The 19133-nt window shown below is 35.8% G+C and overlaps 1 protein-coding gene across 1 annotated transcript in view; it reads left to right on the top strand.

The window, feature by feature from the left end:
- Positions 1 to 724: 724 nt before the first annotated feature.
- NYAP2 (neuronal tyrosine-phosphorylated phosphoinositide-3-kinase adaptor 2) overlaps positions 725 to 19133 on the top strand; it is a 308720-nt gene continuing 290311 nt past the window's right edge. Inside the window, exons 1-3 of the mRNA XM_002712507.5 lie at positions 725 to 1343; positions 1654 to 2137; positions 9988 to 10225. Of these exons, the coding sequence (XP_002712553.2) occupies positions 10005 to 10225 (221 nt within the window). The 5' untranslated portion in view covers positions 725 to 1343; positions 1654 to 2137; positions 9988 to 10004. The remainder of the gene's footprint in view (positions 1344 to 1653; positions 2138 to 9987; positions 10226 to 19133) is intronic.

Here is a 19133-nt window from a genome sequence, read left to right as displayed (position 1 = left end):
ACCCTTGGGGAAGTCAGGTGGCAAGTGAAGGTCACTTACAAAAAGATTAACTGGGAAAGAATGTGATAGGAAAATCTACAAGCCACTCTCAAATAAGCAGCATATTTTCCCTTGTCAAAAACATTATTTTAAAATTAAGCAGAAATGTATTTCCTAGTGTTGTTTTTATCACAATCAAGCTTAACATATTAAAATATATTTTTATGCTGATGAGAAATTAGAAAAAACTTATGAACTGATAGACATATATATATATATACACACACACATTCTAACACATATGTATTTACATGTATATGTGAAGGTACTTAAAAACATTTGAGCAAATGGAATTAAAAATAAATATATTTTGGTACAAAATTTTTTTCGAATTCATGGTTAGTTTTTTATAATATGCATTTCCCATGATATTTTTGAATACCCCTCATGTATTTCTATACATATATGGACACACACACATATAAGTTGTGCTATATAACATGATATGTATGTATTTTTTCAATAGCATATTAAGGACAGTATGAGGAGAATCTTTACAAAATATAGGAAACAGAATGACTTTAAATAATTTTAGCAGCGAGTGTAGAGCAGGAGTTAAAGACACATACCATAATTGTTTTATAGCTTATTCTAGCTTAAAAAATGCCCTCTCTGAGTGAGGCCTTTGTTCCGTTTACGTGTATGCAGTGCATGTTCTTTCCAAGTGGGCCAGTTTTGTTCTCATGCCATGGGAGCAGGTGGCATGAAGCTGTTTTGATGAGGTTAAAAGGCTCCTCCCCTCTCTCCCCAAGCAGCAGCCTGAAGTACGTCAGCAGTAATTGTGTGCATGGCTCGGCTGTGCAGGGTGAGTGGAGGCAAAACTGATATCAAATGAGGGTATCAAACTGATATCTGGATGTTCCGTTTAAGTTGCTGCTCCTTTTCATTAGCCCCACCAGGGGTGAAGAGCTTGTCATGGAAACATCCTCTTAGCATTTGTTTTCGATGGATTTAAAATTTTCTCCATAAAGACTGAGTGCTATAGTGGATATAAATGCAGGGGGTTTCATTACGCTCTTTTTATTATTTACTAATCAGACTTCAGCTCAGGCAGATAAAAGAGAGAGGTTCTGTTGCCTAGAAGTCAGGCCGTTAATGAGGATGGGAGCCCCCAGGGAGCCGAAATCCAAAGTAGAACGGTGCTGCTTTCGGGTTTCTTGCCATTTCTTCAGTTGCTTCTTCTCCCTTTTCCAATGGGCCTAGGGAGCAGGAACTATCCAAGGTACTAGAAGGCCGACAGCTTTGCCGTTCAATGCAGACGGATTGCAGAAGCAGAGGAAAAAGATTACTGCTTATTTCAGAAGGTAGGTTCTTTGTTTCAGAATCCCTGATTAATCAGCAGCAGCATCAACAGACTAAGGCAGCTGGAGAGGAGAGAGAGAAGCAGAAAGGGAGGGAGCCAGGGCAGGGAGGGAGGGAGTGAGTGGAGAGAGAGAGAATGAGAGAGAGAGAGAGAGTGCTGGTTGTCACGGGGGAGGGACGATGCCACAAGCTAGGCTGCTCCAAGCCTTCTGCATGTAAGTGGCAATGAGAAAAAGCATCTTTTTGGCTGAGAGGAGACATTTAGAGAGGATGCTTCTGATTTTTTGTTTTCATTTATTTTTGTCTTCACAGAATATAATCAAATGAAGTACCTTAGCCAGCCTGGTGATTGCTTCGGGTCTTGTAATCATCTGTGTAGCAAAGTGGGTAAAATCATTCAATTTCTTCTCTGCTGGACCTGGAAGGAGAGGGGCTGTGTGTTCATCCCCACCCATTAGCTATGCCCTCTTTTCTCCAAATGTCGATTTAAGGAAGCAAGCACCTGTCTTCTGCACTGCATCTTCCTAGCAAACTTTAAAGGCCATTTTCTCTGATAGAAAGAGCATCAAGAATCCTTCGGTGTCTAGTGATGAAGAATCTGGGAGTGGAGACTTTTCCCATCCAGATACAATGCACTTTAATTGAAGAAAAACTGAGCTGAACTACAAGTCTATTTCTTATGGTGCTGGATTACTCCTAACGAACTGCCCTGAGATCAGCCGTGAGAGAGGGCTTTGACAGACTCAAGTCACCTTCTGATTGTTGCACTTAGCTCTCCCTGGGGATTTACATTTTGGTATGTATCTCCTTTTTCAAATTCTGTAAGCATGCTAATTGGATCCAGCACTAAATAGATCAAACAATCTGGTTATGAAATGGAATGGATTTTAGTTAAGGATACTTAATGCTGAAGTTTGCATGTTTATTAGGTGGAGTCGAAATAAAGCTATAGTGAAGGCATCCAATGCTTTAGTGAGCCTCAAGCTATTTTTACTCCCTTACCCACTTAGTCACATTACCATGGAAATGGTTAAACTAGATTTTCATTAGTAAAATAAGCCATGTTGAATTATTAAAAGCATTGAAAATATTTTCAAGGATATTAATTGGCATTCAAGTTGTGCATGCTAGCTATTTATCCACTATTCCATACCATAAATATTTTACAAGTCTCTTAGCAGTGAGAGCCCCATTCTGCATTAGAAAAGACACAGTCCCTGAAACATCCAAAACTATAAGACACACACCTAGGCTAAAATTGCTTTTTCATAACTAATTAGACATAAACCTCTTCGAGAAATGTATTTTAACATCAGTTAATGTTAACAACATTTGATTAGTCTCATCACAATGAATTTTTTTATGGAACTTTAGGTATACTTGTTTTACTTGGGACACAGACTTGTTTTGTTAGACTGTCTTTAATCAAATTTTTCCAACTACCCAGAAATATTTTAAGTATAGTATATATAAATATACCATATGTAGAAGCGATATTATATAAAATAACATTGTTCACTCTCATTAGAAAATTCTAAAGTTGTTTTGGTAACATGGAACTGGTGTTTTCTCGCTATACATTACCAAAAAAGGGAGCCAACTGAAAGGGTTACATGGTATAGTTTTGGTCATTTTAACATCCAAGAATTTGTAACTAAATTAGTGTGGAACAATGAATAAAGAGTAAAGGTGAAAATTACCTTCTAATTTTTCACATTTGGAATAATGTTCTAATTTATTTTGTATCTTTTTTAAGTGCTAATTACACCAATGTTATAACATGAGCCACAAATGCAGCAATTATTTTGTGCTTGTGGAAATTATTTTGTGGAAAGTGCAACATATGTTAGCCAATTCAGCAAAGAAGGGAACTGGAAAGGGACTCTGTGAAGGACATTCACAATTCAGGAAATTAGTAAGAACAGACCTGAAAAAAATTCTACATCTTCATAAGGGACTACTGGTAGATCCAAGAACTTGAAGTACCTGTAAAGTTTAGAGGGAGGAGGTGTTAAAAATCCTAGGGACAAGAAGGTTGGCTATTGTTTAAAATAAATAAATAAATAAATAACACATTCCCAATTCAGTTAGATAGTTTCTATTGTACCTCCAGATAACAATTTATTAAATTGATTACATCCATATTGCAGATACCACCTTATAACTGTCTAGATCCATGTGGCTCAAGGCCCTAAAAAGGACCTCAGCCACTAGCATCTTGTGTGAACTCCTAATATTGATAAAAATGTCCAGTCCCTTTAGATCATGGACAAGGAGCATGTGACAAGCCAAAAGTTGGGTGGGGTGTATCTAATTTATGATGCTAACACATTAACATGATTTATGCCCACTTTACACATTTGGGGAGGGGAGGTGGTACAGGAAAGCTCACTGCAAAGTAATCTGCTATCTGAGAAAAAAAGCAATCAGTGTCTTTGTAGTCACTTGAGCAAGCTTTCCTGGTTATAACTTCCACATTTCCCTTTTTGGGCAGAACAGCTGCATTTTGATGACATTGAAACTGAGAAAATGAGCATGACCATTTGTGAGACGGGTTGGATTTCAAGCACAATCAAAGTGAAATTATAGAACTAGTGGCTGACAGATTATAACATTTTTATCAGAAAAAAACTTTGACAAAATTTACATATGGTTTGGGTTATAAACACATGATCCATTTTGTTGATTTGATCCTATGTGAAGTCAGCAAATTTTAGATATTAATTTACGTATATATTTTACATATTTATATGAAGTCTGGTTATTTAAATACTTATATCTTTGGGCATAATGTATTTTGTATTTTACAAAAATGTAAAAGAACATTTCTTCCACTGAACAGCAATAGTAAAAGTAGCCAAAATTGCTTTGGGAAACTTTTATTTGGATCAATAGCACTCGAAAAAAACAGATCATCATAGATGATGCAATCATTGGAGTGGAAGGAAAATCTTATTTTAATAACAAATTCTAATGAGTTCCTTACAACACTGAGACTGGTGCCTTTTGAAAACTTCAGAAATGTATTAAGTATGGAGTCTAGAAAACTTTCACATCTGCAAACATAAATGCAAAGTAAAGATAACATGTTAAGGCTTTCATCCAGAAATGTTTTCTAAGAATTGTGTTTGTTCTACTTATCTATCTGAAATAGCATTACAATAATAGCACTAAATAAACTTTATCTTACTGTAGCCTTAAGGTTATCATGGAGAATAACTGTGATCTAAAATTTGGAGGCTCCTGATAGAACTTCAAGGATTAGGGAGCAATTATCTGTCAGACCAGAGCATTTTCTATTCCTACTACTTAGTCTATGCAGCAAGTATCCAGATTAATGGATTCACTAGAACTTTATATTTTGGAAAGCAAAGTTTCAGATAGGAAAGAGTTCCATTTCAGAAATTCTAGGAGAACCTTTTAAGAAGAGAGAAACCATCCAGTGTCCATGAGGGCTGGTGGACTAATTCATTCACATGATACTAGTTGCGATGGAACTGTGCTGTGGGTGAACAGAGGTAAATAGGCTGTTGAAAGGTGTGGCTTGAAAAGTCCGTGTACACACGCACCTGAGCTAGTCCTTAATGATCTAGAGTAGTTGATCTCACAATGCATGAAATTGAACTAATGGAGAAATGTATTGTGAATTTTAAGCAATTGAAAGAGAAACAAACATGTATGAGAAGAAGACTGATGTGTTGAATATTTATGTGATTCTTACTGAACATCTCCTGAACAATGGGCTGTGGTTAAGTAAAAGTCTTCTATATTATGGGGGTAACTCAATCTTGACACCAGTTGGTGTTGCATTATGTACCCTCTGGTAAACAGAGACCACACACAATTGATACCTAAGTTTACAAAGTGAATAATCCTCTTAAATATATAATCTTAGTAAATTCTTTTGCAGATAAATGTTTATCAAAAATACTTCACAACTTTTTTAACTTTAATATTATTGATCAGGTACTATCTTAGCTTCTTGTGTTCCCTGAATCAAAGACGTAGCCACCAGGGAATAAAAAGGAAATGATTCTTATATTCTTGTTAATGTTTTCATGGGTTTAATTTGAATATTCTTAGTTTGTACTCCACATGTGTATGTATTAGATAGAATTATTTCAGGGAAAACAATTGTAAAGAAAGGCAGTGCTACCCTTAGCTCCAGGTTTAGCAGGGTGGCTTTGCACAAAAGAAAATAATGAAGTGTTTAACTCGATACAAAGATAAATGCTTAGTGTTATAAATTTTTATAAAGATTTCACCTGATTAAATTGGTGCATCCTAAGTGAGTCCAGTAAAATTTCAAATTTTGGGAAATGTCATAATTTTAACAACATAATCTTTATGTAGGGTGTGGTCAATCAGTTAAAAGTAATAAAGTGAAAATAAAATAAATGAAACTGAACAATTTATGGTCCAATTGTACTTAAGCCAATATCTGAAACTTTAATGGAATGTCCTTTATTCTATAGAGGGTAATCTAAATATTTAAGAAAAGAAATGTTTTCTGAATGCAGAATGAAGGAGTGGAGGTATGGGTTGTATAGAGATTCTGATATTGGACATTTTATGTGTTTTTTCAAAAGAATCCCTGGCACAAATTTAAAATGTGGACAAATTCCAACACACACACACAAACACACACACATACATCTTGCATCATTTGACTCAATATTGGACATTCCCAAGATACATTTGCCTTTTGAACGAGGACAACAAATGTCAGTTTTCAGCCAATGCTCTGGGAAGGTGAGTAGTTGGGGGCTGAAATGTTAATCTATTTTGAGCAAAAATGGTTATAAACACAAGCTGGCTCAATTTAAGGACTCCCATAGAAAAACAAAGTTCCATTACACCTCATTCACTCCTTTGTCCCAAATATCTCAAGCACTACACAGGAATCTAATAAGGTAGACTGCCATACTTATTGCAATGTATATAAAAATGGTATCTGGAGAAAGAAGTACCCCTTTGCTTCTTAATAGAGTCTTCTGAAATGCTGACTTAGGACTTGGGTAGTCAGGATAACCTTTGCAAAATACTTGTGTACAGTATTATCACATAAGGGCCAGAAATGAACTTGATTTAATATCCAATATTCAAAATATATTTGAGTGGTGGTATAGGATTACCTTATGGAACATACATCTTGGCCATAAATAGAAATTTCTGAAAGATGAATAGATTTATGTTCATACTCATCTGTGGATTATTAGTGTATCAAAACAATAGGAGGCACATTGAGGTAATTTATGAAAGGTTCAACTCTCTTTAGTGAGGGTGTGAATCTAAATCCTTGTAGTTCAGTTACCTGGAAAGTACTCTTTGGTTAGGATGGGTTAATTCCAAGAGTTTGAGCCATGGGATGACCTTCATGGTCCACATGTCGCAGTGCCCTTAATTCCTAGGTGTGAACAATGAATAAGTGGCCTATCCACAATTATCTGATTGATGGGCAAAGATACTATGCTGGCCTTCATTTGCACATGTGTGATTTAAAAAGTTTAATTTCACTAAACATTCTAATTAATCTGAAGTAAAATTATCTTTCAATGTAAAATTGTATTTGTCAAGAAATTGTATCATTACTAAACAATCGTGGCCACGGTTCAGAATGATAAAACAAATCTAATAGTAATGTTGGTGATTAATAATTAGGGTTACATTTATTGAATATTTGCATTTTCTAATTGAATCCTTACCACCTAAGTCTATTCCAACTACTATTTCTAAGAAATATGGAGACTGAAACTAGACTAGTGAAAAGGAAAGTGAGATGCTCAAACACTGGTAGGATACAAATACACTTGTCAAGACTGTAGATAAAGGTTGAAAAGGCTTCCTTGTTGAGATGGGTGTTGTGGAAAGTTCAAATTCAAGTGCTGTCTGCTCTGCTTCTGATCTAGATCCCTGTTAATGTACTGGGAATGCATCAGATGATGGTTGAAGTACCTGAGTTCCTGCCACCTATTTGGGAGACCAGGATGGAGTTTCTTGCCTTTTGCCTGACCCATCCCTGGCTATTGTGGCCATATGGAGAGTGAACCAGCAAAAGGAGTATCATTCTCTCTGTCACTCTGCCTACCAAATAAATATATAAAACATAAAAGGAAAAGGGTTCATTGTTCATCCTCAATAATGTGAAAATGAAGAAGGAATAATAAACTGGTGATGTCCACTGAACCTTTGCACTAGTTATGCATGTTGTAATTATTTATTTATTGTACTCTTTTAACACAATGTGGACATCTAGAGGAACACAATTCTCCTTTGATTTGTGCCTGTTTCATACCAAGCACTCAATAAATACTTGAATAAATGAATTATCATAGATTTAAATATTTCTCTAGAGTTGGGTGACATGCAAATGTGCACAAGCATTCATCTAATTTTCAGTACCATGCAGTTTTACAAGATTATGGCTAACCTAGATTAAGTTAGGGTTGATTTTCATCTGAAACATTTTAATCTCCATTAAAAACTTCTGACTTGATATGATATAAATATTCCACAATGCTATTATTTAGTATTTTCTTAGAACAAAAATAATTTAAATGCCAGCCAATCTGAAGGTGCACTTAGGAAGATAATTCACTTTCAAGGATAAGCGTTTAATTTTGTTAGCATTTGGACTCTATAAAATGTGCAAAAATCACTGGTGTCATTTGGCTTGGAGGAAAACTTAAGGGAAAAATTAAAAAAAAATCTTTCGATAATAATGCCTAGCATAACTGGGTAATACAGAGTTTTGCTAGAAGGCAGAGTGGGAGTGATCATCTTCCAGCCTGAGGCATTATCTCTGGATTCCTTGTAATACTGGCTTGGCTTGCTTAGCTTCCGTAGACTTAATTGCCATAAAGTTATGCTGATCTTTTTTTATCCAGGCACACCTATTGACGAAGTCCTTGGTGGAGGAAAAGTCACTATAGTATTAAGGCATGGACTCTCTGAGACTCATTTACCTGCATTTCCACCCAAACTCTCATAATCTGTAGTTGCAATTTCCTCTTCCTCTGTAGGTCCACCACTTAGGCAACTAATCTGGTGGACTGATATTAAAATACATTTCAATTACTTTATGTACTTGGAATTAAAAGACTATTTCATTTGCTAATCCATTGTTGTGAAAAGCAAAGCATAATAAAACTTAGTAAAATAAAAATCCTGAGTGAACAAACAACTGTATCTAGGCTCCATTTGCAGTGAGATCTTAGATTGAGGAGGAAATCTTTTTATTTGGCATTGGCTTCAAATATGGATTGACTGGCAGCTGAAATGCTCATATATAGATAAGAAATGAAATTTCCATAGCTACAGTCCAGGTTATGAATCATTATTATACTTGTAAAAAAGTCAGAATAAAAATGATTTGTAACTGAAAAAATGAAATGACTTTTACATTAAGCAGTTGGGCTGATATTTTCAAAATATTTTCCAAGCCTCTATAAGAAAGTAAAACATATAAAGTAATTATAAATTTTTAAATAGCAGTTTTTCCTTGTTAATTGATTCTGCTTTTGAGTTTTCAGTCTGGTTCAATTATGCCAGTGTCCTATACATACTGAATATGCAACAGAGCACAGTAAGTCTTATTAAGCTAGAAGAGTAAAATATTTATTTTTATGTAAATGATTTAATTTTGTTTACATTTTTTTATTTGATTAAAGCACAATTTATCTCTTGGCTTAATTTATTTGAAAATTCTACTTCAGGGTGTGCTGATTCTCATAGTCTGTTTGCTTATCCATCCACACATCCATCATCCAGCCATCCAGCCATCCATAACAAGTTAATACCATTGGTGCCAATCTTCCTTCCACATTTTATTAAGGTACTACTAGTTAACATTATTACATAGTTGCTATTTTTGAATGCTGTTCTGAACTCTTTACGGTACTCACCTCTCTTAATAGTCACATCAACAAAACATATGAGTTATTATTACCATCATTTTACATGTAATAGTAATGTGTACTGGTTTAAACTCCTGAGCTGGTTTGTTGTGTTGACTTGGTTTGTATTTCTTAGTGTCTGTTTCTGTGGTTCATGTATTTAAACATTCATGTAGCAATGGCTTTAACAGTTGGCACTGCTTGAATTACTAGACTGGTTGGGACTTGCGTGATCCTGGTGTTCTACAATAGTTGAGTTATAGTATGAAGTCAAAGACCTTATAGAAAATAATGAATGATTAAGAAGGGATAATTTACTAGACAAATATATTATATATATGCCTTTCTTTCACTATGTTTATATTTTGCATGAATGGTTCACATTCATAAAATTAATTATATCATTTTATTTGAAATTGAACAAAATATTCTTTATGGCAATCATAAATGGATGAAGCTTTGATCTGTTATATCTTATGTTGACCTTCACATGTAATATTTACACATTATCTTTTGGCCTTTGTCCCACTAATGCTGATGCTTGAAAGAAGTGCTTGCCACCCCGGTTAACACCCATTTAATATTCACTTCAAGTATTTAAATTGTTTGTAATTTCTAATGAGATATTTTCTCCACGTGAATTCTGCCACGCTCATGGGTGATTTGGGCTTACAAAATATTAGGGGTAATAAACAACATCTTGCTTTTATCCGTATCCTTGATAAAGGCCTAATGTGTTCCCACCCTATAGGAAATACTTCTTTCTACATGATACCCTCCAAGATGATGAGTTCCAATCCTGAAGAAGATCCTTTGGACACATTTCTCCAGTATATTGAGGATATGGGGATGAAGGCATATGATGGCTTGGTTATTCAGAATGCATCCGACATTGCTCGAGAAAATGATCGTTTGAGGAATGAGACAAATTTGGCTTACTTAAAGGAGAAGAATGAAAAACGTCGAAGACAAGAAGAAGCAATAAAGCGGTAAATATAAATAAAAGTATTTTGGGTTGTATACACATAAGGAAATCCGTGAGTGATGCCCACAGTGTATGTATGAGTGAGGCTGTGATGTTGTCAGCTGGTCTGGAAAGGGGCAATTCAAAACCAGTCAGATTTGCTGAAATAACCTGGATGTGTCACCTGACTATACAAAAACACCATCCATCCTGCTAAACAGGATCTCACCCTAACAAAAAGTTATTTACAAAACTTGTTTACTTGTGCACTGTGCATACGTAGGCACAGACGGATGGAAAATAATTCAATTTCTTCTACATAAAATCTCATCTTTATCACCTCTTGATAAAAGCACAAAAGTACCCATATTTTGATAGGAAATTTTTGATGAAAATCCCTGCCTTTAATCGCCTTTGTTGATAGTTTTTAGCCTTAAAATATAGCTCATCTTCTTTCTAGATTCTGCCCAAGATTGATAAATTATTAAACTTATGTGAGCCTCTGAAGACAAGTGGATATCTAGGTATGTGTTCTCTGTGCGGAATTACACAAAGAACATTACATCTCTTGTTTGGTATCCAGTACCTCAGGTTTGTTACTTTCATTATGCACAGTATACCAGCTACAAATGAATGGGCAAAATATCACAGCCTTCCAAATGGAAGTTAAGTTTTTAGGGCATTACACCAAAAGAAATTATACATATTTGGGTTTGTGGAAAGAATATTAGTGTTTGCAAGAGATACCGGTAAACATGTGTTCTGTTTGATAGTCCACTTTCTTTAATGGATTGAATAATAATAACTAGGGTATTTTGGTGGCCCATCAGTGGATTAATACTTTTACTTACTCTCTATCAACAGTATGATATTAAGGAAAAGAAATATATTCTTCAAGAATGACATATTTGTGCTCATAAAGAAATTATATAATATTGTAATATTCATTTAATAAGGGAGAGAGAGATTTGGAAACAAAAAATAGAAAGAAATATTGGAGAAGATTGTTTATGAATGTGTCCAGTCTTTTCTCTGAGCTACTAAAATGGTAATGTCTTCTGTTACTAATAGAAAAATGTTGGTAAAATCGCATAGTTGATAAACATTTTTGCAATTGAATATATTTATTCTTAATATCAATTAAATTTTTGTTGAGGATTATTCTATTTTTATTACTATATAATTTAATCGGAATCACAGGTTCCTTTCTGAGGTTTACTAAGTACTCTTTCTTAGGATTTTTTTTCTGTGAAGTATTTCTAATGGACTTCTGTGTGTATGTAATAATTTTACTATAGTTTTAGAGTCTGAGCTTTCTAAAACTCAAAACAAAATAATAGTCCATGTGATTTCTAAAGTAACATTAGCTCTAATATCTGAAATTTCTCAATCTTGACATTAGAATGACAATTGATTATTATTTTCTGTATGCATATAAGTCAAGGTTGAGTTTGACCATTGCCTTCTACCACAATGATGCTCTTGATATGGCCAATATAATGTTCTTGATATGGGAACAAAATCTAATGGGATTATATATTTATGAAAGAATGGAAGAAATTAATTGAAGCAAAATATGGAGATATTTTGAGAACTTTTGAAATTACAAAGAAATAAAAATATAGAGAGTAGTTGAAGGGTGAGTGTGATCAATGTTGATTTGGGTTTTTTAATTTTATTGTTTTAAGAAGGGATAAATTAGCATATTTAAAATGCTGATATGAATGATTATTGCAGAATGAAGAATGTTAATGCCTTAGCAAAGGAAAGGAAGTTACTGTGAAAATATCCCGGAGTAGACAGGAAGGGAGGAACTTAGGGCATCTTGAATGGAGCACAGACTGTTCAGTGATCACACAAAAGGACACCACAGTGTATGACTGATGAGTGATTGAAGGACTAGAACCCAGCATGAAAAATTCTCAACTTGGATAAGGCCAGTAGGATAAATCTCAATCAGGAAACAAACTATGGAGGTAAAATTTACGGAAAAAGCAGAGCATCTGAAAATTACTAACAGAAAAAGAAACAGAAGGGCAGAATTTCTTAGTAGTCTTTTGTCTGTTTCTCCAAAATCTTAAGTGTGGTTAAAGCTCCAGAGTGAAATGAAAAGCTGGAGCTTGGGTTAAGGACAAGTTCTAGCTGGAAAACCAGTCATTGGGAAGAAAAACCAACATGGAAGCTTATTCTATGCCTGAACTAATGAGGCAGATCAAAGGGGAATTTCTCCTGTCAATCCAACCATTGGCCTCATATAGAGGATAATCAAAGGTAGAGTCCAGATGCTAAGGTGTACACTCAGGAGGTATTCAGCTGTGGAATGAATTCCAAACCTGAGTGAGGGCATTCCTATCCCAATACCATCTTCCTCTTATTATCATTATTATTCTGGTAGTTTTTACCCTGTTTAAATCTTTTACTATATTTTATATTTTTTATGTTTTTCACCCATGAAATATGTAATATGTGCGTCATTATCTGTAACACTTTCATTCTTTACTACTCTCCCTCTCCAAAATATTTTTCTGGAATTCTAATTTAAAGAGTAAATGTCTTTGACAGGGAGAGCATCTTAGTAGGGTCTTCTATATGGTTGATATTTTTCAGACTTCTTTCTCTCCCAAAGGCAGTCCTCACACACAGGGTGAGGACACAGACAGCTCTGGTTATTATTCGGGGTTGGAGGTTGGAGAGAGAAAGTGAAAGAAGCTAAGCAAGTGCTAATTGGATAGGAGAGGGCAATTAAAGGCCTCTCGCATCATCTGTGACAAGGCTGAGTATGGGTGTCTCATCAAGTGAACCAGTCTGGTATCCACTGTAATGTCCAAGTTCAATTTTTTTTGTTCATATGGGAACCAAAATCCTGAGGTCCTGAAAATTTAACAATCATCATCATCATCATCATCATTTATTCTTCCTTCAAAGTATGTTTTTGGGATTGCTTCAGCTTTCATAGTCAGACATATATTTTTAGTATTTGGGGAAAGGCCATATCAGTATTCTGCTCTCACAGGCATTTTGGGGTTCCAGGGAGGATAACAGATGCAGAATATCCGCATCTAAATTTAACACACACTAGTTATTTTTAATATGCAACTTAATGTCAAGTAGAGAAAATTCAACAAGGCATTAATGAACATAGTTTAATCAATTAAAATTAGTTAATGTGTCTGCTGAATGTCTTCTTAAATATGAACAATGATTTACTATATAGAGTTTAAATGCTGAAAGTCTAAGGATGGGCATGTTTGACCTTGAAAAGGCATTGATGATAATTCCCTGTGAAATATGCCACTTGCAATTTTTGAAATGTGCAGACTGCCAAGGATTGCTTAAAAAATGGAAATAGGATTTCAAATGATTGGCCTTCTGGATCACATATGTGCTGAAATGCCTTTTGTGCTGAAGCTGGGAAGCTTAAAACACTGAGCTCTCAGAAAAAGAATATCCTCATCCCTTTCTCAATGTTCTAAGTCACTTAGGGTCCCTGAGCCCAAATCCTTATTTTTTAAACTAACTTGAACCCCCCCATCACTATTAAATTCTTTGTACCTTCACTTCCATTTTTCCAATGGCTTTTTGCTGAAGAGACTTGTTGGATAAATAATGCTAGATAAATAAAAATAATGTCACGGATGTCGTCCTCTAACTGCTTCAAATAACATTTGATGAGAAAAAAAGAAAGATTTAAAGGAGAAAAAAAACTAATGAAGAATGAAAAAATTCTTTCAGCAGCTCATCTTTTCTGCTAATGGTTTTGTGCTGCACTGTTAAATGAGATTTCCTCTTTATTAAAGACTGTAGGAAAACAAACGCACAAAACCCCACAGTGTCAAACAAGAGTTGTCACTTAAGATGAGTTACAAGGCCCTAGTTTGTCATGTGAGTGGGTAAAGGTAAGAAACAAGTATGACAGTGTAATGAGCCACCAACACAGTTCAGAGACCACAAATAAGAAGGTACGACGTGACCAATGAGAATGGAGGCTGGCCACAAACAACTCATAGGGCAGAACCTCTTTGAACCTGTGTGCCTAAGACATTCCTTGGAGACCCAGTAATTATAGCAACACCCTTTTAGGTCATCAAGTAAAGATATTTGTAAATGAGAATGGACAACAGAAGATCATCCATTACCACAAACGTGCAATTAGGTTCCATGGATCTTCTCAAGTGGATTTTTCTTTCTGAAATGTGGACCCAGTTCCTGCCCAGTCTTGTTTTGGTATTAGCCACTGGATTTTGAAAGCAACATAAGAACTAATAAATTAAAAGCAATGACAATTTTTCCCATACGTGTCTTTCAAAGCATAATTTCCACTTGGAAGGATTTTTTTCCAATGAGACAAATGCTACATTAGTAAATTTTTCCCAAACATTGTGAGTCTGGAAGACAGCGCCCGACTTTAGAAAAGTGGTTCTGACACAAAGGACTACTTAGGCTGATTAGGAACGTCTCTATTCCCTGTGGATGCCCTCAAGGGATCTATATGAGCTTATGTTTCCTCTTTAAAAGTGACAGTTAGAAATGGAATTAGATTACTTGTAGCTCCTTTAAAAAATGCACGCAATTGCTTATTAGTATGTGCACTTGAATTCTATTTATATTTGAGGATTTCAGAATTTCTGTTGCTCCAGGAGAATCAAGAGACAACAAAAGTCCATCCATTGGACCATAGAGGAAAACAAAGTAAAAATAAAAACAACAAATAGTTGTTTGCCTTTTCTAATGAATTGCTACAGAAAAAGCAAATTTTATGACCCCAAATTTTGAATTGATTAATATTTTAAATGATTGCTTTACTTGAAGACATAATTACACAGAAAACTCTTCTTAGAGAAATGTTAATAGTAGCATAAATTCTTTTTAGATAGGTATGGCTTCTGGAAGCATGATTTGTGGCAGAAGATTTTATGGAAATAGTGTGTGTCAAAGTACATTTCAGTAAATGAATTGGTCACAAGTAGCTGACCTCATTGGGATTTTTTTTAATTGGAGGCATGTAGGAAAATGAAAACCCTCTTTGTATATCAAAATGGGTGTTGAAGCACCATTGCACAGGTGAAGTGAGGACAGTCAAAGGCACAAATCTTTGGAAAAAGAACCATCAACTTTTAGAAATACTCTACAGGTAGCATAGAAATATTCTACAGCTAGACATCACTCCTATGCTTAGAGCAGCAGAGAAAACACACACACACACACACACAGCCCTCAGCCATACTCCTATCTTGAATTAACTCAAATCTGCAGCATGTCAGGGACTTGCTGGAATGAATCAACTGATTTGATCTGATGTGAATTTCTGACCTAATTTTGCCTAAGACTTAGTGCTCAGACAGAGAAAAAAGGTTAATGTGTTGATAAGGGATGAGATTAAACAGCAGACAGTATCTTAATAACCCTTTCTAATTTCAGCTTCCTCTTGTGTTTGTGATTAATTCGAATCACTTTTCTATTAATCATTTCAGAGGACTGAAAACAGTTTTGCTTGTTTTTATGTTAACATCATGCATGCAGATTTTCATTTTGAAAGCTAAACAAGATATGCAGACATGGGAGTGATTCTGATTATTATACCAAATTCATGGGGAGGTTTTGTATTCACAGAATCGCACATTAGAAGAGAAAATTCAGTAACTTGCCTTGTCTGTCCCTCACTGAATGCTCCTTTTGTAACCAGAAGCCATATTCACAATGTTGAGTCTAAAGGAATTAATTTAGGGAGAGTGTTTTGTATATATGTCAGTGCAGGTGGAAAGAGGTAAAGGCTGATGAGGAGTGTATATTTAAAGACATCCCTCGTGCAGGTCAAAATGGTGCCTATCCTGGAGGCCTGTTATTTTCCCGGAAGGGTAACTAACTGTCTTATGATGATTAATGCAGAATTCATCAATTTATAATTTACATTGTATTTATATTTGCAATAGATAAGATTCTAGGTTTTCCATTCAGTCTCCCACCAGGAGAGATTAAGGGCAACATAAAGAGGGCCTTTGATGGCTCTTCCTCCAGAATCTCCCATACACTTTCCCAAGATCTACTTACCCTTTTGGTTGCTTCATTTTTGATTATATCCTGGACCTAGCACTGACTTTGTAAGAAGCTGAGTGTTCTATATCTGAAATAAATAGACAGATGTTAGCCAGAGGAGGGGCTTTTCAGGAGACAGCCCCATGTGGGGCAGTCAGTCAGCATAAAAATTAAGCTCTTGTAATACTATGGAAATTGCAGCGAAGACTGAAGCTTCTAAACATCCGAACCCATGGCAAATTGAATGATTGAAAGGAAACCTATTGGAAAATTTCAGGTAATCTTAATTTTAGTTGTGGTATTGTAGCTGTGGTATGTAGAGGTAGCTATAAATTCATTGGCAATAGTTTTCTTTGTAGGGCTATTTCTTATACTTTTTAGGCTATTGGGGGGATATTCTCAATCAGTTAACCAAAGTTGGCTTGTGTAAAATGTTCAAAAAAACAGATAGGAAAAAGAAATTATTATGGAGCAAGGGTATGAGTCAAGGGATTTTTTTTCTGACTACTAAAAATGCAGTATCTCCTAGAGAGAGATGTCTAATATAAAAAATGAAACTACAAGAGTAGAGTCTGAGCATGCTAATAAAATTGCTCTAAGGCTCCTGTCCAACTTTGAGGTAGCCTGAAGAAAATGTCTTCATTATAAATGTATAGGTTACCTTGAAATTAACTTTAATCATAAATTGATAGAAGGCAAATCAGGGCATCTCAAAATGAATTTCTGCTGAAATCACATGCCTATAAGTCAAAAGTTATTCTCAGCAATACTGGTTATTTGGAAATTCACAACAGACTCTTTATGTTAATACTAAAATATGAATATAACTAGCCTGCCGGGAAATAGAAGGAAAAGGTCACATTTTTGTAAAGAAAAGCACTTTCAATGAGATGTGCAAGGATGTTTTAAAAAATAAAAAAACCAGCATTTAAAATCCATTGTTTTAATTAGCAAATTGCATTTTAGTCTATGATTTGGAACTGCGGGTACCACTCAGCAGATCCTGATGTTTGAATAAGAAATGAAGTGGTGCACCCCAAATGAAAAAGAGCATTATTGAGGAGACTTAATTTTCTATTAGGCTAATGATTGTATGTGTTGCTGTGTTTTGCTTCTATACAAAGTATGTCATGAAGCTCTTACTGAGCATGTATAATCTGTCAGGCATCATTCTAAGGCTCAAGATAAAGTGATCAAAACAGAACAAAACGTTTTAAGTGAGATCTACAAACCGGTTGGTGTGGGCAGTTGGAGGATGGCAGTGCAGACAAAAGACAAATAAGCAAATGTAGAGTAAGTTAAAATGCGGGTGCGTTCCACAAAGAAAACTGGAGCAGAGGGTCAGGATGATGGAAAAAGTGAAATAGTTTGTCCAGCAAAAGGCTGACTGAGTAAAGACTGAAGGGAGTGAAGGAAGCCATGTGGATCTCTGGGGTAACAGATTTGCAGGAAGAGAGTACAACTCCACGTGAAAAGGTTGTAGGAAGGAGCATCCCTGAAACGTTGGAGGATCCTAAAGGCAATGAGGGAGGCTGGAACAGAGCAGTCAGTGAGGTTGCGAAGGTGAGATCAGGCCAGAGGCGGTGAGGTCAGACATGCAAGGACACGGAGGTTACTGACAGGACCCTGCCTTTAACTCAGGATGAACGTGGGATCAGACGGGAAGCTGCTGTAGTGTTTTGAGAGAAGAATGACAAAATACGATTTCTATACTTTAAAGGAGAGTCATTCTGGCTGCTATGTGGAATGGCAAGGGCAGAGGCGGGGAAATCAACAGGGAATCTATGAAAACAACTGAGGTGAAGATGAAACAGTGGCCTGAACCAGAGCAACAGCACCGTGGGAGGAGAGATGAGGCGGGATTCAACATTTATTTGATAGGTAGAGGTGTCAGAATTTCCGGACAGACTGGGCTGTGAGAGCAAGTGAAAGGGATGAGATTCTCAGGAACTGGGATAGGGAAGAGAACAGTAGGACATTCAGTAAGAAAGGTTTTGGATATGCTAAGTTTGAGATGACTTTTGAATTTCCAATGATCTATTGGCATTTGTTAAAATTTCATGTTTCAGTTTTTGGAATTTGCACCATCTTATAGGCATTTCAAATACCTATATAAAACTCAAACACGCACACACAGTTTTGTTTTTTAGAAAGACTTCCTTTTATTATAACAATAACATTGAAGATGGGATCTGTCCTCTTACATTTTAAGTGCCCAGGACACATTGTTAACTCAGGGCACACTATTGCACAGCAGATCTGCAGGATTTATTCACCTTTCATAACTGCAACTTTACACCCATTGAATATCAAATGGAGGGTAAGCATCTAGATTAACCAGAACAAATGAACAATTGCCTGGAGGTTTCAGCCTTCCTGCGGTTAGTGGAGTCCATGACTGTAAGAGCTATGTGATCTGCACGCTCAGCTGCTTTACAGTTTAGGGCAGAAATAATAATCCCAGTCCTGTAATGCAAGAACCAAGATGAAAGGCAAATATAGGCTTATAAAATATTTAACATTTTTAAAGGATTTATTTTATTGATTTGAAAGAGAGTTACAGAGAGAGACAGACAGACAGAGTGAGAGATCTTCCATCCACTGGTTCACTCCCCGCGTGGTCTCAATACCTGGAGCTCAGCCCATCCAAAGTCAGGAGCCAGGGGTACAGGGGCCCAAAGACTTGGGCCATTCTCTGCTGCTTTCCCAGGTGCATTAGCAAGGAGCTGGAGAGGAAGTGGAGCAGCCGGGACTGGAACAGGCACCAATATGGGATTCTGGCACTGTAGGCTGGGGCTTTAACCCACTGCACCACAACGCCAGCCCCAATACTTAACATTTTGAGAAAGAAAAAATGTTCTGATAATGGGTAGATTCAATTATTTAGCATTGGTAATTAA

Source organism: Oryctolagus cuniculus, chromosome 3, assembly GCF_964237555.1.
Source record: "Oryctolagus cuniculus chromosome 3, mOryCun1.1, whole genome shotgun sequence".
Classification (NCBI taxonomy): domain Eukaryota; kingdom Metazoa; phylum Chordata; class Mammalia; order Lagomorpha; family Leporidae; genus Oryctolagus; species Oryctolagus cuniculus.
The sequence above is the reverse complement of the archived record's forward strand: the minus strand, read 5'-3'. Positions and strand labels throughout refer to the sequence as shown.